The sequence below is a fragment of the Symphodus melops genome (genome assembly GCF_947650265.1).
Source record: "Symphodus melops genome assembly, chromosome: 2".
NCBI classification, from domain to species: domain Eukaryota; kingdom Metazoa; phylum Chordata; class Actinopteri; order Labriformes; family Labridae; genus Symphodus; species Symphodus melops.
The window spans coordinates 15,096,730-15,123,251 of NC_136692.1; the positions used below are offsets into that span (position 1 = coordinate 15,096,730).

Here is a 26,522-nt window from a genome sequence, read left to right on the forward strand (position 1 = left end):
TGCTCATGTGATATCACTTTATTTCTGCACCTGTAATGTTTGGACACTTTAATGACAATCACTTTCATCTGCATTTTAATTTGCACCCTTAATATCTGTATTGACTTTTTAATGCCTGTTTTCACACCTTTTGCACTATACCTCAAACACCACTGTACATGCATCAGCAACACATCCTTTCAGAAGGGCAACACTCTTCAATTGTTATGCACTAATGCCTGATTACAGCTGTTCTGAAGTTTCTTTACCCTTTATAGGGCAAGTGACTATTTTTGGTAATTTCCACAAACATTACATATGGCCACCCTTTTGTTATGTCCCTGAATAACACTATGAGGTTGAATTTTGGAATTTTAAAGTATTTTAATGAGTACCCTGTAAAGGTTTTACTGTGTAGAGGTCTCTTTGAAATGGCAAATATGTATTTTATTTTTTGCTTTGAATTTGCCTCGGGATCAATATGTATGTATCTATCTATCTATCTATCTATCTATCTATCTATCTATCTATCTATCTATCTATCTATCTATCTATCTATCTATCTATCTATCTATCTATCTATCTATCTATCTATCTATCTATCTATCCATCCATCCATCCATCCATCCATCCATCCATCCATCCATCCATCCATCCATCCATCCATCCATCCATCTTCACACCAGAGATATTAAGTCAAGAACATTAGTATAACCATAAAAAAATCATGGCTAATCTCTTAATCCCTTACACAATGAAAATTGCCCAGTTTAGTTTTGTTTCCTCCCTGACTTTGCTTTTCTCTCTATGACCCCCAACATATTGACATGAGACTCAAATAAAGTCCTGCTGCCTCTTTGTCAGACTCATCTCTCTGACAGTCTGTGACAGTACGGTGGGACAAACACAAGAAAGCATACACAGCACACAGACTCACATTCTTTGAGTCTTGGTCACTCTAGCGCACAGAAAATTCCATTGTCAATATCCAGAGGAACAGCGCGCGTGGGGGGGGGGGGGGGAGATATTGAGTGTTGACTTGTGACAGTTTGATGAGGCTATTCTCGTATCTCTCAACTGTCAGTAAAGAACAGAGAGGGAGAGATAACAAGGGAAAAGAAGAAGGACCGATGTTGTGTTAAATGGCAGCTGTTCTCTTTAAAGTCATGCATTTAGTTCAATGTTCACATTTATGTCATGTTTGGGGTGAGAAATGAAAAGATGCAAAAAAGATTGTGCTTCACTGGATCGCTACTATTAAACCTCCTCTGTAAATATTCCTTCTGACATAATGCCAAAGTAAATTCCTTTTTTAAATTACTAACAAGGTATCGCCTCAACCTTGTCAATCAAGAATTTGTTCTCAGTTGCAATTCATTTCAATCTCTGATGACTTGAGCTTTTATAAAACAAACCCATCAATCATTATGAAATAATTGCAACTTAGTTCTGTTTAGGTGTTGTATTTTTTTTTTGAAATAAGTTTAGTCATTTCATTAGAACATTGCTAAATAAAAATGTTAAATGATGCAAATAGCAAACATTTACCTTTCTTTGTATTAGTTTTTATAACTCAAGAAAGTGACCTTAAACACCTCAAATTTAGTTTTGTACGCATGCATTATATATTCTGCAATGCATGTACAGTATTTCCACTCACTCAAGAAAACTATACCCTCTGCAGACCTTATTCATTTTGCTTGTAAAATTCTATCCATAACAGACACTTACACATTAGATCCACATCTTGGTTATCAAAATCCACAAATTTCACAACCAGGCAAATGAGCTGAACCAGACACTGTATGTATGTTTATAATAAGATCAGATGATATCTCACTAATACAGTCTCTAAAACATATCTACATGCAATAAGTCTTTCAACAATATCCTACTGTCTCCCAATCTGGTTTCTAACAACAAAGGAAACCAATGAACCCATAGCCAGACTGTAGTGCTCTTAAAATTCATGGAAACCTTCCCCATTTTCACTCCTTACTGAACTGCATTTACTCACTGTAGAGCCATGTCTGAATTACAGATCCATAAAAATAACTAATCTCCAGCACTTTGTGCCCTTATTCCAATACCCAAAACAAGTCCAGAGCACTGTATCACTAAATCCTTGCATCTAGCATTAATCCCAGTAACACTTTACCAAAAAAGCTACGGTCAGAGATGGTTCTTACACTAAAGTCTGGAATTAGGTTCCATTTATATCAGGACAACAACAGCTTGAAATAGGCAGATAAATGCCTGTATAATCAACAAACTTTCAACCATTGATTTATCTAATGTGTTAATTTCTGCGTGTTGCTGTTTAGTCTGATTGAAATATTTTTCAAAAAGAAATGTTTTCTAAGGGGGTAATTCAGCAAATCTGATCAATTTTTGTTTTGGATCACCAATTATTTTAAAACACATCAAACGTTTGTGTGTTTGAATGTGTGTTTTGTGTAGTGGATGTATGAAATGTCTCTTACACAGGCTGTTGCCCCCAAGGCTCCAGCACACCTTGGCTGTCAGAGTTTCCACTGCACTGACCTCACATTGATGATATGCAGGCACATGCACACAAACTAACAAGTACTTGGATAGAGATGCACCAAACACTGCATGTGATAAATGCGCAAAAATGCAGCATAATAGTTTACGTAAAAAGATACTTTACACAGAGTCAAACATATATATAACAAGTTGTTACTCTGTATACTTTTATTGACATCTATTTTTATGTATATATGTTGTCTTTATCCACGCTCTTTTTACGTCATATAGAGGCCCTCATTTGTCTTTTAACAGTCACATGTCTAATCGTGTGGCCTGATTGTTGATGGTTTAGTAAGCTAGACTTGCTGAATCAGTGCTTAGAATTCCTTAATCAAAAATTTGCAGATACTCTCGCAGGTACACAAATACATAAAAAGGGACACTCCATGTACACACACGCCATAATACTGTGATAGGGTAACCATGCTACATCGCAGTAACTATTTTGCCAGTGACAACAACATCAGATTAGGGAGTGAAAAAAAAGGGAGATCAGGGTATTTTCAGAGTAAGTGGGATGAGTATTAACAGGACAATAAAAACAATAAGTTACAAGGAGAAGAGAATGTGCACTTAATGAAGCAAATTATTCCAGTCAGCATTTCGTCTGGTCATGAAGCAGACAAAGAAGGGAGAAAGAAAGAAATTCAAAAGTAAGTCCACATCAATAAACCAAGAAACCATGAATTGAGGTTATTGTCGGTTAGCAAGTTAGAAAAAAAAGAAAAATCAATGGTTAAACTTCTGCACAACAAACTGTGTGTGGGTGTCCTTTGAGGAAATGAATACATGCACAATGTTGCAACATGGAGGCCACCTTACACCACATCCCCAAAAAAACGAGACACAAATATTTAAATCTGTGAAGAAGAACAATTGGTTCCCCTTTCTTGTTGCCTCTCTGCAGTTTACATTGACAGAATAAGTGCAGAGAGCATGGTGAGAACAGCGTGATGAAAGAAAGTAGGATTATAAAAATGGATCTTAACATTTCTTCGCAAGCAAAAAGATAGGTGGAAGAAATATAGGCACATGCACTTCTGTTTTCACTTCTGCAAACTTGACTGGATATCTGGAAATAAGCTAATGCATAGTTACGGTAACCAAGAGCTTTTGGACAAATAAACTTATTGTTAGAATTCTGCTTTTTTCAAGGGACTCAATTCAGGGTTAATGATGAACAAACTTTAAATCCCAGAGCAAATACACTCTCCTCAAGTGTTTTCCGAAGAAGCACGAGGGCATGGTCAAAATCCTCCTTATACCTTGTGAACTGAAAACCAATACATGAAAGCTAATTTCCCTGAGGAAAAAAACACACATTTATTATGACCCATTTTACAAATGTGGTTGTTATATTGCTAAGTTATCAAAATTGTTTTGTTTGTTTCTATTATTATCCAGAGTGAATGTATCCTGAATTGTTGATGGAAAATAACTTCACTTCTGGGAGTGAAAAAAATAGCTGATAAATGCAAAATAAATGATCTTTCTCCCCATAGATTTCCCCTCTCACACATACACAATCCAGTAATTATGACTTCAGTTCTCCGTAAGATAATAACAGGAAATTGTGCAGGAAGATGTGTGGGAGGACTGAGTACTAAGCTATTGTGTGTTGAGGTAGTACAATAGGGAGCAGGGTAACAGCTAAATACGTTTTATGTGTGCTGCTGTACTTTTGAACTAAATTTGGTAGTTTGATTTTAAGTATTTTTGGAAGGTTAGGGTTTTTGGTGTGTTGTTCAAATGTGTAGGGGTTTTATACTTGGTTTCAGGGTAAAAGTCTGAGTTAGACTTAGGATGTGAAATCTTGTAAGATTTAAGTTACATAACTTATTGACTTAAAGCTAAAGGACTTTGACCAGAGAAGGGCACAGTTTATTAGAAATAACCAGTTAAAAAAATACACTCATTTTGATATTAATTATTAGCGTTAGCGTTAACCGGCATTAGCATGAAAAACAAAAAAAAAGCATCAGCTTTTTGCAATGGCAAAAGATTGCAGTTCCTAAGAAGTCACAGTAACTCAAAACTCTTAACAATACACGTCTGTGTTGAAAATCTAAAAGTACTGTATTAGAAACGTTTTTAATTTATCACCTGCCGGCTACAGTGGAGGTTTTCTCATGCTGACATTGAAACAACTGCTGTTTGGTGTATATCATTCATGCCATATTGTACATCTGACCATGTAAACCCCTTTAAGAGTCAACCAACACTGTAGCCACAATATATGAATCTGTCAGACCACTGACAAACATGTTTCCTTACCATTCTTTTTGATCTGTACTCTTAAGAGTTCCCTTAATCCAAATCCATTAATTATTAATGAATCTGAAAATGTTTTGCACTCTGACCTTTTGGCTGACACATCATTTGACCAATCAGGACCTTTCATTCACTGTTCCTAGGCTACGGTACTATAGCCAATGAGAGCTTGAGTAGCAATGGGCCTTTCTTTCTATCTCCCCTGTAGTGATGGTAGTCATTGGACATAACACAGATTTGTCACCTGAAAAAAACAAAAAAACAAAAAAAACAGGCTCTGACTTTAATGTACTTGGGACCATTTCCCTAAATGTCCTAAAGAAGACAGATGGATAATCCTTTCAGTAGTTGTTGGGTTGTGCTGCTGCCAACAGTGGCATGTGGCAACAAAGCAGATTGTGGAACAAGTAATTACACCTAAAAACTTCATGGAGGCAGAGGTCAAGTTCAAGGTTGTGGCTATGCCAGGGTGAGTTTGAAAAACATCAGATAAAGAATTCATTTTAGAGAGCACATCAAGCTATATGGTTAAATCTAGTTCATAAGAGACTGTCAATAAAAAAGCTATAATGTGTTTCTAACTATACTCACAATTTTTACAAATGAACATCCTGAAAAATGCACACATGGGCTTGGGTGTGTGTCCTGTGACAGAGGGCAGATGGAGGACAAAGACGAAGGGGGTTAGACAAGGCCGACATGGAGCCACAACACCCACACAGCAAACACAAGAGAGACCAAACTAACCAGCCCTGCCCATACAAACACAATCCCACAACATGACAACACCATTGTGGTGGAGGGAGACTTTATGTGTGTTTGTGAGTGTGTGTTGTCTGTCGGGTCGGGTGGGGTGGTCATCTTGCTTTCCTCCAGAAAGTGAAACAAACAGGGTGAAGGAGCTTCACTTCCCTGTTAGGACAGACAGATAATATTGACACAGTCTGTCACAATTACTGGCAGACTGATTCGAAAATGTTAACCATGATGAAGGGTTTATTGAAAGCCTGTCCAGCAAATGAAGTAAATTCATGAGTCCATGGAACCTTTTACTTAGAAGAAAAAAATGTACTTGCAGTCTAAACTGAAGATGTCCAGAAACTGTTGATCACAGTCAAAGCATCAAATCATAGGTGCAAAATATTATTTTTTCATTTATTTCCAGATGACAGATTTAAAAAGTTTGTTCAAATGTCAGTTGATGATCACTTGAAAAACGTTGATGACCTTTCTGCTGGTTGTTGAACTATGATAATGACTTGTGGATGTAAAGACACAATAGCTTGCATATGGAACTAGATCTACTGTATCCATCCATTGGCTTATAGACTATTGTGAAGCCTCAGATTTATCATTTATGGAGAAAGAAGTAACCATAATTTGATGACAGGGTTTTTTTTTTTTTATCAAGGTATATATTTTGAATTGCCTTCCGAGAACAAATAAAGTATTTTTTAATTGAAGTGACACTCTCATCAAAATATGGTACCTCTATTCTCATCAAGACACTGTAGGAATGACACAATCAATTAGTTGTGCATTGAAGTTGTATTATTTTGGCAGCTTCAGTCTCACATTCGTTAAATTATAGTGGATAATTGCAAATATCAAACATTAGCCAAGTGGATTTTCCTGATTTATTATAGAGGCTTTAAAGGTATACTATGTAGAATTAGGTAGTTTTTAAAAGAAAGAAAAAAAAGAAAAGAAAGATGTGTGTGTGTGTGTGTGTGTGTGTGTGTGTGTGTGTGTGTGTGTGTGTGTGTGTGTGTGTGTGTGTAATTGTTGTAATTGTTGATTACTTCGATTACCTTAGCCGGAGAAATCCATAATTTTTTAGTTGTAACAGGACATGTCTTGTTGGCAGCCGCCATGACAGACAGGAAAAATTCATTGCTGCCAAGGAAACATCAGATGTTACATCATAGACCGCTGCGTTCAGAAAACCTTCACAACTTCACTTCTGGTGAAGTTGGGATGTGTTGCTGTGATTAAAACGTCATGCAAATTATACTCAGAAACATATTTTGTTTCTCAGCTGGGTTTCGCCCGGTTGTATTGACTACAGTCAACACTGAGTTCATTTTCACGGGTAAGGTCCAATGGTATCAGAGTTGCAATTGCTCTTAGTATCAAAGACAGATTTTACAGAAAAAAAGTGAAATGAATTACAAAAAAATGCAACGAAAGATGAGACAGAAAAGAGTGTCTGAACAGCTGTAGTCCACTCATAGTGAGTCATTCTCTGAGTAATAGTAACCCTTACATCACCCCTCAGGTTAGAGTGAGGATACCTCATATACACATAAACATGAACACAGTGGTGAGTCAGGAAGGTGTGGCTATGTGTGTGTGTTTCTGCATGCATGCATTTTAAAGTCTCTGTTTATCTGCTGAAACTCCTCTAAGTTTGTATGCGTCTTGGCAGGTGATTGTCAAATGTAGGCTGGCAAATCACGCTGTTTACTCAGGACGCTATGGTGTGACCTCGGAGGTTGCCGGTAGCCATGATTGGCTGCCAGCAACCAGCTCATTAAGCAGCTCACACGGGGACACTGTGCCAGAAGACACACTCTCCATTTGTTTCACAACACATGGACACAGTCGCACACACTCGTCAGAGGGACACCACAGGTATGGCAGGCAGCCACAGACACACGCCCACTCATGAATCGGCACACACACATCACAGTTCATCAGTTTTAGAGGGGTCTGTCTGGCCTCCATGACCTGACTGAACTCTGGCTCACCCTCATTGGTTCATTGCACCGCGTACCCTCACACCTAGCTGTCTTTTGGCTGGTGGACCAAACGTCAGGGTCATGACTTACAGTAGGAGAGGAAAAGAAAAGAATTTAAGAATGAATAATTTGTAGGAGCATTTTAGAGTAAAGCATATAAAAACAGTGAAAAATATGAGCAGAGAAGAGACGAGAAAAAGTTGAAATGATGGATGAACTTGGAAATCTTTAAGAAATTTGAGCTTTAGAGGAACCAAGAAAACGGCCTTGATTTTATCTTGATAACAGTGTATTTTTTATGTATCTAAAATCATTTTGTCAGCAAAACTAGTACGATAATTTTCTCATCCCATCATGACTGTTCAATAGAAATTCCTGTTTATTGTAACATGGGTTATTAATTTCTGTCACTAGAAAAATCATGAGCTGTCATGATTGTATTCTAATGAAGGCTTGTTATATCACTTTAATGCACAATAGGTGTGATTTGTATTATATTTATTTAATCTTTAAAATCAATTTATCGCTTTGATGTTTTTTGGTGGAGTGAGTGACGCCAAAGATCAACGGGCTTTTCCTCTAAAAGTTGTAAAATTCTGATTTCCACATTTCAACCAAAATAATACAAACACACTTTAAGGGTACTTAAATACAAAGGTGTCTCTGTAAGAAATAGAGTGTGCAGGCATGTTCTGCAGGGATGTTCGAGGGAAATAAACGAAACACTTTTAGCAGCAGAGACATTTATCAATGGTAAAGATGATATACGTCTCAATTCATATATAAACTGATGTAAATGATTGACGCCAATGTATTTGGGTTCCTTGAGGGAGTTTAGGGCTCCAAGGAAAATGGGCTGGTTACCACTGTTTCTAGGGTTTATCTCTTAACCTGTGTCGGCATAAGTTACAGTGGCAATTTGTCCCTGTAAGAAGTGAACCAGAGTTTACCTTTGAGATACTTTGCCATCCTCAAGTCCTGCTTCGTACAGGCCTCAGGTCTTGACAAGGTTATTAAACAGTACATACGTTGAAATGGCTTTTTCAATCAATTATATAATGTGTACCAAATTATTGTTGTATGGAAAGTGTGGCATCAGGATTTTGTGGATTGCTTGCCCCCCCCCCCCCCCCCCCCCCCCCCCCCCCCCCCCCCCCCCCCCCCCCTCCCCCCCCCCCCTCCCCAGGTTCCAGGTTGCTTGTTTTATTCAATGATCAAACATTTCCTCTTTATACCTTCTATGAACTGTATTTCCCCTCATTCTTGTGTCTTTATGTTAAGTTCAGGTTGTTTTAACTTCCACAATTAAGATATTTATTGGAACCATCTTTTTTATTAACTTTGCCCTCGAGCATGACTTGTGACATTACAAAAATAGAAAGTTACAAACCAGGATAAAAACAGAGACATTTTCACTTTTATTGCTTTTAAGTCTTTCTTTACATTGAAAGAAATACAGTTTCCATATTCACACAGCCTTAAAGTCTGTTTGTGTGTTAGATGAATATTGAGGACACACTCTTAAAGAAGAGAATTGCTGACTAAATTAGATTGCAGGAGGGAACCCCATTACATGAATGAATGAAACTCGGCCTCAGTCTCATGTTTTCTACGGCATCATTCAAAATGTAATCTCTTATTTCCATCATTTTAATTTATTTTATTCCTGCAGTCTTTCTCTCTTCACTGAAAGGTTTAAGTTCATTTTACCCTCTCTGGGCCTTTCTTCGTCTCCTTCTCTGCCGTTCATCTTCTCTCCATTCCTGGACTGACAACCCCCTCCCGCCTCCCTACTCCCTGTCCCTCCCTCGTCTCTCTTTCACCATATGATACTTCTCTGTTGACGTGTCTGTCTGCAAGTTCCTATAGCAACTAGACATTTCTGCTGACCCCTGCCTTGCTTTGCGTGACAGAGCTGCCGAACGTTCAAACCAAAGGAGGGTCTATTGTATGAGTGCATGTACACAGTTTAACACACACCATTTGGAGCTCGGGCTCAAATACCATGCAGTGGTATGAGGTTCATTTGGGATCTTTTAATTTAAATATCTCAAAACCTTTAAGAAAACTTTACTGAAAAACAAAAGTATTTCAGTCAAAGAAAAAATAAACTTGTCATGAAAAAACTAATAATGTTAATCCTTTGCATTTATTTATTAAATCAAATTATACCTATAAATAGAAGTTTCTTGTTTTTTTGTTTTTTTTTTCATATTGGTGCATCAGATTAAGCTCAACATCATCTTAACCGTTTTATTTTTTTATTTTTTATTAAGTATGTAAAATGTTGCTTTTAAGCCTATGCTGTGTGGTTGCTTAATAAAGACTCAAATGTAACCATACTCACTTGTGCGGTCATTCACCACTCATTCATGCAAAAGTACACATGCATTCACACTTAAAATACTCATAAACACATACTGAAAACGTGAAAACCAAGCACACCTATACATATGTTGATGAATATTTTTACTTTTTATTAAAAATAACATTCATAGCATTAACAATTGTACAACCAATAATTATAGTCTGAGATGTCTGCAACAATAATTACACTTGAGAACTGAGGACTTCCCATCCTCCTTTTTTTAAATAAGTTAAGAAATAAAGTTTTTCATCTCCTCCACAGAAATAATTTTCTAGAAGCATTTTTACACAGTGTTGGCTATAACTGGCTCACAGCATTCTCTAAAAGCCAGGTCTTTAATGTGGATAATAGCATCTTTTCTAGGCAGGCATTTGGTTGGTATTCCATTTGGATCTGGCAGTAGTACAAAATGAGCAGGTTATCAATATTTTCCAGTACATTAAGCTACAGTACACAGTAGAGCACTCCTCTAATGTAGTATGATCAGTGTATGGCTACTCCAGTGTTAGATAAAGTTAGATTCAGACATTGTAGGATAACAGTAATGTTTGACATAGATGTTTAAGCTGCACACTCTAGTTTCCAGTTATCATCCCAGTGTAGAAATCTCATTTTCCGTGACTCCAGTTTCATCTTGAGCTCCACATTTAGACCCCAATATGACTTCTTAGTAAAATCATAGTCCACCATTAATGGACTTATCAGTAGTCGAGTTAGATGTCCAAAGTGTTCAAACCAGTCAAATTCTGGGAATCTGATCATTCCACTCAAACTGGATTAATGGTTCATACAAAAAACATCCAATGTTTAGTTTGTAAGAGATCCTCAATTTCAGGGAGTTCATAAGATTGCACTTTTTCTACATCAATGAAGCTTGATGCTCTGTGGCGGCTTTGAAGAAGGAGAGATGACTCTCGCAGAAGTTTTCCATTGAAAACAGCAGCGGTGTCCATCACTTCTTCATATAAGTCGTATTCCCACACGTTCCTCCATATTCCTTTGGTGCAATGTGTCTTTCCAAAGCTTTTGGTAAGCTTTACCATTTTCTGTGTGGGGGGAAATATGATAAATATTCTTGTCTTTGAATTTTCTTCTATACGAAATGAGCAAATGTGTCTAAACTTGGTCAGGACTATCACCATTTCTATCAATCAATCAGGCTTAATTAATTACCTGCAGCTCTACATGATCATTGCTCTGATCGCTGCTTTGCTAATGCGTTTGCGGTGTTTCCTTCTTCTGCGACGAGGCGAGGCTGGTCGGAACGCGGTCTGCCGGGCTGAAGACATGTCAGGAGACACTGTGGAGAGGGCTGAAATTAAACAGGAGAAAATAGAAGAATAGAGCACAATTAACATACCTCATTTTGAGGGGCAAACTTTCAACATTAGCTTTTATATTTTCTGGAGAGACAAATATGCAAAAGATAGTTTTTCTGTAGCTTGTTAAAGTTTGGGGGAAAAAAACAAGAAATTATGTTTTGTTTTGCTATAAAAACTTGGGTACCAGATTACGAATATGCAATCCTTTTATGAATGTTTTGGAACAAAGATACCATAAGTGTTTTAAGTTACCAACAGATAAAAAACAATTATGAATTTAATGATTAAGGCCTTTAACTCACATTCACTAGCGGTACAAAGTACCAGTGACTAATAAAAACTGGGTGAGGTTTGTCTAACAGAGCCTGTTGGTAAGTCAAACATGAAACTGTGGGAAATTAAGCTCTTTGACAGTAGAGTTCTCAGGGGATGGTAGAAGAATAGCAGGACACATGAAGCCCAATGTTTAGTCATACGTGTTCAGTTAGCTGCTTCCTGCCTGGGAAACTCGCCTCTCACAAACATTAAGGACTGCTGTAATGAAGAGGTAGTAGTAGTTGCCATTCCAGTCATGCATCATTTATAAAAGACATTACTCACAACTTTGTGCTACTGCAGTTGTGAAGAGGGCTTTCTTTTTGATTCAATTCATTTATATCATTGGAAGCCTGAGTCATATATAAGCTTGGGGCTTGGAGTGGAAAGTGTTGGTTAGGAAAGGTTGCGTTTCTTAATAACGAAAGTAGGATCCAGTATATTTGGATCTTGACCTAAACTAGTTGCAAAACTGAATTCTAAGTTTCTATATTCTGACCTGAGAAGCTTGACTCTGCCAATTCCCAGTTGGGAATTTTATTTTAATGTCCCCTGACGTTAGTTTTATGATTCAAAAGGCTGGGAGAACTGCATGTATCAAACCTACAAAATCCAAGATGGCAGCCCCATGCATCAACAATTGACAAGGCTATCATGATATACTGTGTATATGCGCTTATTTGGTTTTTGTGTTTCATAAATTCAATATCATAATATCTACATGTAGTAACAGTGTTTGTGCCCAATTCTGCATTATGTTTTGTTTTAAACAGATAATGCTAGTAACAGCGAAACTGTTGCAACAGCTCTGGTGTGACATAATGCTCCTCAAAACAGAACAAATATGAAAAACACTTGACCAAAGTAGCTAGTGACCATCAAAACCATTACAATCCACATGAGCACACAGCTGATCAGTACCTGTTTTAAATGTAGTCGGTTTTGGTCTTTGCTGAGGATGATGTGGATGAAGATGAGTCTCTCGTTCCAACTCCCTCTGTATAGTCTCCAGAGTGAGTCGCCTCCTCTCCTCCTCTGTTAAATGACCATACCCACTGATCACTTTTGAGTCTTTTTCCTTCCCCTGATTTGCCAGCTCTGCCCCGGCCCCACTGTTTGCTGACCCACTTTCCTCCCTCTCGTTCCCTTCTTTCTGACTGGCTGTTGCAGTCTCAGTCTGTTTGTGATTTGTGATCTCTGTTGTTGTAATTTTTTGGGTGGACACCGAGTCTTTCTGTTTGGTGGTTAGAGGGGGGGTAGGGTTAAATTCTAATGTGGGCAGTGTAGTTGGCGTGGCAGGTGGAGAGGCACTGTCTGATTGTGGAGCGTTTAGCTGATATTGTGTCCTCAGCTCTTGCTCCTGTGCTGCTGCAGGGTTGAACTGTGTTGGATAATGTGGCTGTTGATTATTCTGATATTGTTGCTGAAGCTGCTGCTGTCTTTGCTGATGCTGTAACAACTGTTGCTGTCTTTGCATGTGATCTGAATGATGAACCTCCCCTCCGCTGTTTGCTACTTGTACGCCACTTTCCTCTTTGCTTCCGTCAAACCCGCTCCCATGCCCAACTGATTGTGTACTTCCCATGATGCTATGCTCTCCCCTTGCTTCAGATGGCCAGCTGCTTACTGGCGATAGCACCCCAACGATTGGTTGGTGCACCCCTGGCTGCAAGTGCGTTGGCATTTGGTTCACCCTGGGTTGTGTCCAGTGGACCAGCTGGGTGTAACTACCCTGCTGCCACTGCCTAGCCACTGGATCTCGTTCCTCAGGATTGTAGTGCTGCTGGTTATGCTTTAGGTCATCGTGGCGATGGAGGTCAGCCTTAGAACCATGAGTTTTTGGAGGAGCTGGGTTAAGCGGCCGCAGGAGATGCGAGGATTGGGGAGGCTGCGGTGGTGGTGGATTGGGGTTGCTTAGAATAGAAGGCCGAGGAATCGAAACAGAAGATGAGGACAAAGAGGATGAGGAAGATGAAGGAGCTTGGCACCGGCAGGTAACGTGGTCATCCACTGAGATGATGGCTTTGTCGTAGTGAGGTTTCCTGTTTATGTACTGGATCTTATACACCTGGTACAGAGGCAGAAGAAACACACAAAATGTATTCTATTAAGGTATAAACCTCTGTTGAAGTTTCAGTTTCCTGATACGCTGAAAAATGCTGAACCAGGAAAAAGTACCAAGCCCTTTTTTTTCATTCCAGTTTTGTTATGAAGCTATGTATTTTTGCAATGAGGGACCTGAAACAATTGGCAAAGCAATCTGATTGATTAGAGACATGTCCGGACAAGTTCATGATTTTAGGTGGCTTCTTGCAAAGGTATTTGCTCCCACGCTTTGAATGTTAAACTGCATCTTCTTAAAGCTATATCACCTATTAATGTCTGCAAATTTCTGCATGTATAGCAGTACAAGGGTATGCATGTTAACTCATAATTTCTTAAAAAGCAGGGTTGATTATAACTTACAACAGAAGTTTCAAAAGTGCAATCAGAGCTGATTGCACTTTTGCTGAAAAACCCTGGGATAGTATTTTAAAAGCTCAGAATGTAATATGAATTGAAATACTTCCAAATATTGTCACCATTTGCAATTTCTACCAAGTTTAATAATTTGTTTGTTAATCTGGTAAAGCACCATAGTACCTTTTGTCAAGGTGGAAAAGTATAACCATGAAATCTTTTTTTTTGTCATGTCAGCTGTAACTTGTGTACCTGTAGATATCTGCTGGCAGTGACTATGGGGACACACTGTAGTAGCCTGGTGTTGCAGCATCCAGAACACCGTTGCACCTCCACGCAGGGTGGCCACAATATGAAGTTGGCATTGCGGCGATCTAGCATGGACCTTGTCACCTCCATCACCTCTGTACGAACTTTACACGCAGCCTGCTGTGCCATCGGCGCCTCCACTGCTAGGGAAAGAAGAGGGAGAAAAGAAAAGAATAAGAGGGAGTATTTTATGATTATGTGTATTTTAAGAGGTGTTGAGAGGCAGATGGGAGAAACAGACGAATACAAAAAAAGATTCCAAATGCAGACAGGAAGGGACAGAAATAGATGTCGAGACCTACCCAGACTTCTTGTGTAACGTCCATGGGTGTGGTTTGAGGGTATATCATGCTCGTCTTCTTCCTCTGCTATAGAAAAGGGGGTAGGGGAGGTTTGGGAGGTGAGAGATAAAGGGTAGAGAATGAAACACAAACCTTAACAGAGAGTTATTAAGTTAAGTAACTGATTATATTTTCCCACAGAAAATTGGGAAACACTGAGCCAGCACTTTAACAAGCAATGACAGAAATCTGTGAAGCATGTTAGGGTGTTCGGGCAGATTTTCAAAAAGCTCATTGTTCAATGCAGAAAGCAAGCCAATTTTTTCCCTGTCCCTAAAACAATTAGGCTATTTTCTGCCGCTACTTGTCCCAGCGCTGTCAAGACCACTGGTGAAGGTAGATACGAGTTGTTAAATATAGCTCTTGTGTGAGTGTGTGTTTGCACTATAACATATGTTGTCATTCCATACTGTAGCCATTAGTCCTAATTATATCCCTGGAGCAGATTGCCATCGGTCACTTTGTGTGTCTAACACACAGAAGCAAAAGATATTGCCTTTCATCCCTGATTAACTGCCCAGTGAAAATTCTTCCAAGAAGCTTTTTAATAATTCTATCTTATAATTCTATCTATTTATCTTTAAAAGTTTTCCAAGGTGCCCTCTTTCTTCTTATTTCTGCAACGAAGTCAGCTAATAAGAATCCACACACAAGTTCTTCTGACTAATTTGAGAAAATCTTCTTTTCTCCACTTTAAGAAAGAAGTCAAGTTTTACTGTCACAATGTTGTTTTTGTCACTTCCTCTTTCAACCAGGAGTCACCGTACTCATGCTATTAGAGAGAATAAAGATTTAACCATTTGCTTCACTTCTCAGCACAGTCTACATTAATGTTAAAGCAAAATGATGCTAGCACTGCTAAAAATATTGAATTTAGGTTGAATACCAAAAATAAATACTGCAAAGAAACATACTTCTTTGGTCAAAGTTATGTCACTGTGTTGTTTTTGCATTAAGGAATGATCAAAGAACTCCCCATTAATATATGTATGTGTTACCCTGTTCCTCAGAGTGATAAGATTAATGCATTTTTAATCAGCTGCCGGTTGTTTGTGCATGTGTCTGACTGTGTGCTTGAGTTTGTTTTGGACTGTAGGAGTTTGAAGAGGTGACTGTGTTCGTGTGCGGAGCGCGCATGTGTGTTTGCTTGTGTGTGTGCGTCTGTGTCTTTTTTGGCAGGGGGCTCTAACAGTCAAACAAACACACATTTATATTTCAAAACTTGGAACGGAATAAAGAGCAGGAGAACAATGCATTGACCTTGTGCTGGAAGTTTCTCTCTGCAATAGTTTATCCAACACACGTCAAAGTCTCTCTCTCTCTCTCTCTCTCTCTCTCTCTCTCAAGCTGGCTCATCCGTCTTGCTTCTGTCTTGGGCAAATATTGCCTTATCATGGGGCTTGGCATGTATGCTGTTACGTTCCTATCCCCTCAGGCCTCTGTAGACACACCCACACACTTACCTCCTCCATGTCTGTGTTATTAGTGAGTGTTTGTATGCAAGACACATAAGTGTGTGTGTGTGTGTGTGTGTGTGTGTGTGTGTGTGTGTGTGTGTGTGTGTGTGTGTGTGTGTGTGTGTGTGTGTGTGTGTGTGTGTGTGTGTGTAGTGGTGATTAGTACCTATTGTATTGGTCTCCTGCTGCAGTAGAAGCTTCAGGTCATCCACAGACGAGATGGGAGAGTTCCTCAACAAGTCGACCAGCGACGTAGGGAGAGGATCACCCTGTGAAGACACATTTAACAAAATTTAAATTTCATGTCTACCTTTCGAAAAATAAAATAATGCATGCCTTTAAAGTTTTAGTTTCTATTAGAATATACAGAGTTTGTGTTTATGTCCCAATTTTGGAAATGTCCCTTTTAATCTGCTGTTGCTAATCTGCTATCTACTAAATTTGTGCACCATGAATTGTATTAAGCACATCAAAAGCCACTTTTCAACATTTAAGTTACACTTCATACTCTTCATTTGCAACTTGCTATATACAGACCACAGAAATTTAAAGGAGCAGTATGTAAAATATCTTGTGCATTAAATCATAAAATGACCTTACTATATCATCACATGTTGAGGAAACATGCAATGTTGAAGTGCTGGCTTTTCTTGCCAGCAATGAGACCAGTTTTCAAGTAACCCAAGAGTTGTTGCAGCAGTGAAATTGGGCATAAAGCCTCTGCCTTTTTCTAATTATTTCCACGACCATCTTTGCTCACCCTTAGGCTCTGACACCTAAAAAAAAATTAAGGAAGGACGGAATACTAAAAGACACTGCAAACTGAGAGAAAAACATTTAGACAAAGAGGCCTGGTGTATAGTATCTCATTCCTCATCTCCAGTCAACACTTGCTCCAGTTTCACTTCCTCCTGCAGAGGAAATGATGGTTTTGATGGGTGTTTGTTGCTGCTGTTGTCACTCTCTCCCTATCTGTTTACCCACAAACACCGTCGTGCTGTTCCTGGTATAACACAGAGAATTAGCCCTTCTCACTCACTCTCCCTTTTTGTCAATGCAAATTCAGTTCAGTTCATTACACTGTAGCACATGACATGAAGAACATGTCACTATCTGGAGCACATTAAGTCTAAGATTGCTGTGGTTTGTTGTTGCTGCTTATTGTTCCAAAAATATTGTATTTGACTTTTATTATAAACATTTTCAAAGAGCAAAATACTGTCTGATCTGACCTTTAGTCAACAAGTTAAGCAAGAGGATTATTATATCTTAACAAAGAGAGTGAGTTCATTAGATTGGAATGAATACCAAAGCGGGAATTCATTAAGGATTCAGTGTGGTTGGTTTTAAGGACAGACTCGTGTGGTTTCTGTGCCAAGATCAAAGGCAGATTACTCAGTACTCTGTGTTACATTGGCTTTTTGCTAGGCTGTAAATTGATACAATCTTAGAGCGCATGGAGCATCACTTGATACAGTCACATGCCACAGAGATGCCAAAACAAATTAAGGAGTGTTAAACATGTGAGACCAAAATATTTGGGCTCACTTGCTAAGAAGCCAGGAAGAAAATGTTAAATGCTTAGTGGCTCACTGCAATCATTATGCAATGTTTATGCGCATGGATATTATATGTTTAAGTTATCCTAAAATAAACATCTGGCCCTCCATTAATGTAAAAGGGTAAGGAAAAGAGAAAATGAGACTGAAACTATAAAACAGTAATATTTCCGTCCAAAGTATATGTCTCACTGATTTTTCCATCCCTTTGTCTGAAGGAAAATGGCCTACTGAAGATGCTAATGGGGATTTTTCTTTTTAAAGCAATCAAAATCCCTCAAAAACTGTTTAATCACTTGTTTGTTTTTTGTTTCATTAAATGTTCAGGTTTTATATTTCATAAAACCTGTCTTACAAAAGAGCTACAATGTTAACCCCAAACAACAGTGATACCAACACTATTTATTTTACTTTCTTAAACATTCACACCAAGTATCTGTGCAGGCACTCACCCTGGCTCTGATAAGACAGCAGGTAGTTACTGTTTACCCAGAGTAAGTTGTGTCACCGGTCAACCTCATCTGAACTCTCTTTAGCCATATATAGCCATTTGTTAAAGGCAGGATATGCATTTGAAATTTAAATCAAAACTTATTGAGAGAGATTTTTATAGATTGACAAATTACTAGATCACAATTAAAATGAAGTTCCCTCTGCATGCCTTCAAAATCAAGTGATGGTGTGCTGATGGGACCTTCTCTCCAGTCACATGTTTTTAAAACTATTGCAAAAGAAGAGGCAACAATAATAACACCCAAACAATGTCATTTCTTTTTTTTCATTCTATTTTTGGATTTGGCAAAATGTAATATTAGACTATGAGAAGTCATGAGCTCGAATCTGTCAGCCATTATGCCGGTTCCAAATGAGCTTTTTGTAGTATTACTGCTTGTATGAGGCAAATGCTATGATGTGAATCAATGATTGGACATCTGACTGCACATTAGGATTGAAATAAGGTCTTACTAAATTAAACAAATACGTATACATAATATGTAATTTCAAAAGCAGTCACTTTTAGAGAGTATTTCATGCCTAAAATGTATCAATATAGAAAATCTATTTTGTGCTTATTTTCCTGACAAACTATATACATCATTTTAAGTTAAACATCCTTTTCATATTGCGTATTTTAGAAGAAGACCCACAGGGTGGGGGGAGGGGATAGGGTTAGTTGTTTTTTTTTAAAGCATAAATGCAGGACAATGTTATTTTGTGTTTTGTTGCTCTAGTCACCATGGTATCACTGTTTTTACTGTTGCTGAAAAAGATAAACCGATTATGTACATGATGTGAACATTTTCATAGGTATTTTACTTTAGTTCATATGATGGATGTTTTCTTCACCAGCAGTAGTCACTTTTTCTGTTCCTACATCATTTCAGAGATGCCTTTGAACATCATTTTATGACATTTTTCCACCATCTCTCTACCTCCCTTTCCCTCTTCTTCTCTCTCCCTCTCCCTGTCTGCTTTGTGGGCGGTGGCAGTGCAGGACACCTGGATGACTTTCACGAGCCATTGCTGACCTAGTTAAGCAAACACACATGCACACTTGCCCCCTCTTTTCCAGTTCACACACAGATGCTTAACCACTTAACTGTCTGCCCAATTTGGTCCCGAGAGCCTTGCACACTGAAATGTATACACACACAGAGGCCATTTTTCACTCTGTAAAAAGCTGGGACTATGTTAATGGCAAACATACAAAACATACAAGCACAAACACGTAGAAATTAAAGAGTGTAACTCAGAGACAGCATAGCTTCTGACATGCACAAACACCAAACCACACGGTATAAAAAGTCCAAGAACTAGAGAACAAGCTAATAATAGTGAACAAGCTATGTCACCCAGAATGGATCTGACATACAGTTCCTTATTTACCAACCAACACACAAGTACACATGAATAAAAATACTCTGTTATTTGCTTATTTTTACAGTAGTTATCTGTGTTGATTAAAGAGGGACATTTTTCAAATCCTACACTGGGTGAGTGTGTTTCTAATGTTTTATGTCAAGTGGACAGCCTGGTAGTTTATACACACACACTTTTTAGGAAAACACACACTGCATGGGGCCTTGAAGGAAGCCTGGGAGGCAAAGAGATTGTATGGAATGTTTGAGGAGAAAGGTGAAGTGTAATGGAATGTAATTATGGGGCCAGCTGACTGCTGATACACATGAGCAAACACACACACACTTAAACACACCGTCACACATAAACAAACATGCAATCCAAGCGACAAAAAGTAAACAAAAAAAAAATCCTCACTGAATTCAAGTGTGTGATGTGTGACTCACAATCATACCCCGCTGTCACAACACACACCTTCTTTTATCAGAGATATGGCAGATGGCCAACATGCTGCTGCAGAAAAAATGATAGACTTGCAAAGCTCACTACTCTCTCTCACACGCACACATATACACCAGCAGAGTTGATAGAGGCCTCAGAGACAAGGAAGAGATGATAGATGGAACGCAGGCTGCTGAGAGGTGGAAACAAAAAGGAGATGCTTATCCAAAAGATGGATGATGACAGTGGAGTGAGCAGTGGTCTGAGGGATGGGCAGGGTTTTAAAAGGCAGCTTATTCTGAAATTCAGTTAACATTTAGGAATTGTGTAAATGCAATAATATATAGTATTGCATTTCCTGTCCTGCCTACCATATAAAGAATCAATAGCTGGATAGAAGATTGTTTATAAGACAACTTGCATTGGAGGTCCTACAAAAACAAATGAGTGCAACTGGCTGGTCGACCCCAAAATGTTTTATTAAAAACTGAGTATTTTTAGATGTGAGTATTTCTACATGTTGATACTACAACCGTTTCTTGAATGAGTACGTTTTTCCACACTGCTAAAGTGGCTTATTTAACCAATGCTTAACTTTAGTTGCAATAGTTTTGATTAGGCACTCATAGCTCTTTAATTCATGACTTAGCTGACAGTCATTTACAAGTCAGTTTTGACTAGTACAGCTTTTTGGGAGGCATTTTACACAACATATTTAGTTCTAAATCAAGACAATACACAGTTGATAAACTGGAAATCACAATTTTATTGGTTGCATCCATGCTCAAACATAGACCCCTTTCCATCCACATAAAAAAATAGCATAGCTAGTTTCTTAGGCTACCTGTTTCGTTAGTTGCATGCATGAAGCGAATTCAAAGTAAAAACCCTCAGGCTGCTGTGAGTGTGAGTGACAGCAATGAAGCATCGCGGGAGCTTTTTTTTTTTTTTTTACTATGAAGCAGCCACAGGCTTTTCAAGACCAGTTTTGAATTCAGCTTGGAGTTGTCTTACCCCACAATTAAAAGTGATCTAATTCATTGTATATCCTACAAAGCCTTTTTCCAGAAAAATACATTATTGTGTCTAACTGAAATTTTAAAATTAGTCAGAAATCATGTTGTTTCAAGCTGTATTTTGAAAAAAATATCCAATATATATCTGAGCTTATATTGTTTGTTTGTTTGATATTATCCTTTAAATTATATGACACCATTATACACAATTCAAAAATATCAACCAAAATATATATAATTGTCAGTTGTACACTATCAAACTCTTCACCGCAGTCTGACCTATATTTTCATTTTGCACCCAGAGCTTACAAACAAATACTATTGCACACTGCACTTTTCTATCTGACACACATCCCATGCTTGCACAGATGCCCCCCCCCCCCCACACACACAAACACTCACACACACACACACACACACACGCACACACCCTGCTGTCCACAAACAGAAACACCAAGCACATATGTCCACTAACACATAAACAGCAGGCCATGTAACCAGATGTGCATGCGCACACACACAAAACACACACTCCACTACAACATAGCACACCACGTCCATGAAATCCCTGGCAGATTATTTGCTGTTCTTATGTAAAATGGATTAATGGTAGCAGCAGCAAATCATCCAAGCTCTTTTTTGCAGAGACAATAGTCTGATTGCAACCTGTTCAAAGTCACCAATAAGCTGTGTATTTGTGTGTAACATGACGTGTTGGTTGATGTAGCAGTTGTCTTTTGAACAGCAGATGATGAGAGAATTGAGGTCTGACATGATGTGTAAGGGTTTTTGTGTGCCTGTTGTTTTTGTTTAACTCTCTGTATGAAAAGTACATGTTCGTGTATTTGTTTTGTGTAGTGCTTAGGTTGCATGCTAAAATAATCGTTAATTCTTTAGATATTATGGGCATGTTTTCTGGATGTATTACATCAATTTCCATGAAGTTGTGATGACTTTGCTAAATAATGTCTGTTTGAGAATGTGGTAACTCAATATTTTTCCACAGACAGATGTGTAAGACGTGGACGTCAAAGATGTCAAAAAGAAATTCCAATCATAGTGAAACAAGGGGCATGAAAGGGTCATGTGGCAATTCAGTGTTCCTTAAAATGTAAAAAAGTCAGATGTCCAAAAGATGTCACTGATCATAACTCATCATGCACATGATGTCAAGCATGTTTACAGTTTCCATGATTATCCTGCCGCCATCATCATCCAAGGTTAAAGGCTCTGTGGGCAAATAGAGTTTTCATAGCATCTTATTTGTATTATTTATATATTGTGAATTGTGTCTTTCCCCAATCTCCAAACATAGATTAAACGTTTGACCCATCACATTGAGCGATTCATAAATGGACTAATAATCCATGGCACCATGTCAGCTAACCCCAGTGGTGTCAACTGGTAGGCAGCTGTTAAGTTAGCTAGCCTGGTGGTTGAGAAAGAAATTAATGGAATGAAAAATATTGTTTATGCAGACAATTTAAAAGATAATAAGACATCTGCTATTTGGAACAACTGAAATTCAGATGAGATTATTTGTTACATACATCGGGTTTTGTCCAAAACAGTCTGGAAAGCTGAAAGACATACCAGCCATAAGTTTATGCTTGCACGTTTCTATGTTTGTTTATTAATCATAAGTCATATTGTATTACGTCTCTTGCTTTATGACAGCCTGGATTGGCTCAAATCCCTTGCGACACCAGCAGAATAAGAGGTATTGGATGTATTGATAACTTCTCGCAATAAAAAAACTATTTTAATTCATAACACTGTTTTTACTTACACTCTGCAGCCTCATGACAGTTTGCTATAATCCCTACACAGCAAGCCAAGCTTAGACAGAAGCCATCTGACAGCTAATCCACATTTCAGAAAAAAAGGGATGGGACCAGATAAGGGCTTGAATGGTGAAAACTATATCAACGATTTGATACGTAAGCCCCCCCCCCCCCCCCATTAGTTACGCTCAGGGATCTCTAACATGTTGCTCATGAGATACTGGTTTTTGAAGCTCAACAAGTGCTTATTAGACCGACCGATAAATGCATCTTGAAAGTCTCTACATTTAAATTCAATCAAATACACCAATGTCCTGACCCCTCCAATACAGCATAATATGATAGGCCTATTAGCTCTCAATAAAAGGATGATACTGTCAAGTTTTCCACATCTGAATCTGACTAATCAATGCAATGAAACAGCAACCTCACCCAACATGCCTCTCAGTTTCACTGTATGCTAGCTGCTTTAAAAGAGCTGATTGATGCTCTTAGCAAGCCTGGTTAGCTAGATGATGGACAACAAAGGTGGCCTTGCCAAGAACAAGCATGTACCCATGGGGGGTTGGGAAAGAGATATTTTTTTTTTAAATGGTAAAGGACAAGTGTTTGAGCTTCATCATGTGGTACCAGGGGCAAAAGAAGCAACAAGGAGCACCACAGTCAATCCTATGCATGCTTCAAACTAAACATGTGGATGAGCTGATGAAAAAGGCAACAGCGTTACGAAGGCATAATTTCATCATAAGAAAGTATATGTAGTGTCCACTATTGCTGATGTACCATTTGGTGCGAACACAGGCATGGAGATGCTATCGGGCAGTTAGAGTGAAAAGATTTTAATGTACCTTTTTTTTTTTTTTTTTACACGTGGTTGTAAGGTTTTGATAATGGAGATAATGTGATATATTGATATGAGGACACAGAAGTAGTTTCTCATTAGAATACAAAAACATTTCAGGAAAAAAAGGATGTTTTCTTGGACCTTGATGTGAATTTAAGATGTTTTGGTACATTAGGTTTAGCTACAATCTGGACCCATTCAGAGTCAGGCACTGTACTTGTTATGTGATCAATAAAATAGGTATTTATATTTGACATATGAATCAAGGTGATGTGACACACTGATGTGAAAATGCAGATATGTTTATCAACAATCGAGAAGTGAAAATGTATTCGTTTTTTCTTTGGATTTTGATGTTTAGATATGATGTTTGATATATTACGTTGACACATTTAATATTGAAACATTGGTAAGGAACATAAATTTGAGATGATAGTGATGAGATTTAAAGATGTTCCTGCTTCTTGGACATGTTTTAAAACATTATGTCAATAAACATAAGGGATGTGCTCAAAGCACCTTATTTTTGTTTTTATGGCAAGTATTGGTGAGTTTAGTCTAACCTTCTCTCTCTCTCTCTCTCTCTCTCTCTCTCTCTCTCTCTCTCTCTCTCTCTCTCTCTCTCTCTCTCTCTCTCTCTCTCTCTCTCTCTCTCTCTCTCTCTCTCTCTCTCTCTCTCTCTCTCTCTCTCTCTCTCTCTCTCTCTCTCTCTCTCTCTCTCTCTCTCTCTCTCTCTCTCTCTCACACAGTATGGCTCCTTAGTGACACTTCAGGCTATGAAAGATGAAAAGGAACCGCAGAAGGAAACAGATCCCTCATATGCACCCGGAGCAGTCACATGCAGGGAGAACTAGTTAGACTGATGTGCAAGCTGGCACACACTGAACTCAAATAATGCACGCAAATATAATCAACACACACACACACACACACACACACACACACACACACACACACACACACACACACACACACACACACTGAATTGTGTTATGCCCTGGAGTTAAACTGTTACTAAAAACATCCACCCCACAGTTTGTGGAGTCACTGCATGGGATGGTGGAGATGATGTATGTCAAATGCTTCTTCAGAGCAGAAGAAAATTCTCACAAGTCCAGATATGACATCATCTCTTGGCTGTTAATGTGACAACTGAGTTAGAACATTTAGTTTTAATCCGGCTCGATCAGTTCTTTGTAAATTATTCAGTTTTCTAAGCATTGGTAAAAGATCAGTGAAGCACCAAGAACTATGGATGCAGGGAAAATTCAAGTGACAGAAGCTGTTGAGGCTGCAAATCATAGCTGACTAAATCAACCTTCATGGTAAAAAAGAAAAGAAAAATACAACATTATTTACCCAGATGTCCGATACTGAACACAATAGTATTCATCATAAATAATTAGTACTTTTATTTTTAAACAGTTTTTACACCATTGAAACCATGCAAACTGAACTCTGTTAGTTTCTGGTGATAGATATTTACAGGCACATTCCCCGGTCTTACCTCAGCGCTGCCGAGCCGCAGACGGGCCGCTGAGAGCGCAGCCAGCAGCAGCAGCAGGACCCAGGACCTCATGTCGCCGCCCAGCCTGAGGAGCCGCAAGCGACCGGCTGGGCATTTAGCACCTCGGCGTCAAATTCTCCCCGTCTGTGCCGAGCCTCGTCCGGGGTCGTGTGCTGTGCACTCGTGCAAGGCTGCCACTGGTAAATATCCTCAAATGTGTCACTGATATTAAGCGTAGCGCGTCTTATTGTTTGCTCACGCTGACTCACACGCAGGCTAGACGTCTGACTCTTTCCATGTCGCTGTTTTGAAAACTCAGAATGAGACGTCAAGGCTGGTGGGACAGGTGCGTAATGCAAGGTCTTATGATACGAAGGCTACTTTGTATTGTGTCATTCTGCATGTGAGAAGGGTACCTCTAAGCATCCACTAAGATTCCAAAAATCTCTCAAAATCTTTGATTTAAAAAAATAAAATCAAAATGAAAGACTCGTAAGCGTGGGCCTTCAAAATTCCATTTTGAAATTCCCAAATAATGATCTCCCGTTTATAAATCGCAGGAAATTCCTCCTTTGACAAAGCCCGCATCTCCAAAGGTCCGTGCGTAAAAGTTGGTTCATTTTAGAACGGCGCGTTCGTGCGCATGTGTCTGGACGCTTCACTGCAAAAGTCAAATTATTCTCACTTAGACTCGATTTTCTTGGATGCAAACGAGATATGTCTTATCTCAGCCTCTCTCTAATCGATAGCTGCTCCTTGCACATGTCTTACTCTTCCGCCTCTGTCAGTGCCCCCTTTCCCGGTGTGTCGCTCATCTTTCACAGACTCCGCTGGATCAGGTTGTTCTCACGCTCCGCGCTTCTGCTCTCTGAGTGCCACTTGAATGGTGTTTAGCTTAATCCTAACAGGAACAGAGCCTCCCTCCTGAAGTTTCATGCGTCGAGTCTGACAGAGAAACCCGGATCATAACGGAAACCTCGCGTTTTTGCTTTCAAAATAAGAGACTACATTTAAAGTTGCAGGACAAATCTGTTCTCTGTTACATAAAAAGCAGTAGTTAGTAGTAGTTAGTGACGTCAGCCATTGGTTCTGAAGTCCAAGGGAAATGCTCGACCCTCAAAATCTCAACTCTAATTTTTTATCAATTCAGTAGAGGAACAAGGTGGAACTGAGGCGGGTCTTAAGAGTCCAAGAAAACCTCATCAATGAATACATCTTTTCGTCAAATTATCCTGATTATCTAAATCTATAAGGAAATATTAGGCCTGATAAAATCAAAATAGATGAGTTACATAAAATGCCACATGTACACTCTGAGGCTACACCGAATTCGTTAAACCAAGCGTAAATTTATCGCAGGAATTTCTGCTGTTAAACGAGCATTTTAATTATTGAACT

At 38.7% G+C, this 26,522-nt stretch overlaps 1 protein-coding gene across 4 annotated transcripts; it reads right to left on the reverse strand.

The window, feature by feature from the left end:
- Positions 1 to 9,995: 9,995 nt before the first annotated feature.
- Positions 9,996 to 26,227, reverse strand: pdgfba (platelet-derived growth factor beta polypeptide a). Of its 4 annotated transcripts, none has more exons than XM_079337724.1 (7): positions 25,125 to 26,227; positions 16,280 to 16,382; positions 14,618 to 14,680; positions 14,259 to 14,455; positions 12,468 to 13,614; positions 11,083 to 11,221; positions 9,996 to 10,955 (listed from the first exon to the last, which is right to left on the reverse strand). In XM_079337724.1, exons 1-6 carry the CDS (start codon positions 25,194 to 25,196, stop codon positions 11,091 to 11,093), a joined length of 1,713 nt encoding a protein of 570 aa, XP_079193850.1. In that variant the 5' UTR covers positions 25,197 to 26,227; the 3' UTR covers positions 9,996 to 10,955; positions 11,083 to 11,090. The 4 variants fall into 4 exon arrangements, with proteins under 4 accessions (XP_079193850.1, XP_079193849.1, XP_079193848.1 ...); XM_079337723.1 differs by having other exon boundaries at positions 14,259 to 14,458; XM_079337722.1 differs by having other exon boundaries at positions 14,618 to 14,683; positions 25,125 to 26,226.
- Between the last annotated feature and the right edge of the window lie 295 nt (positions 26,228 to 26,522).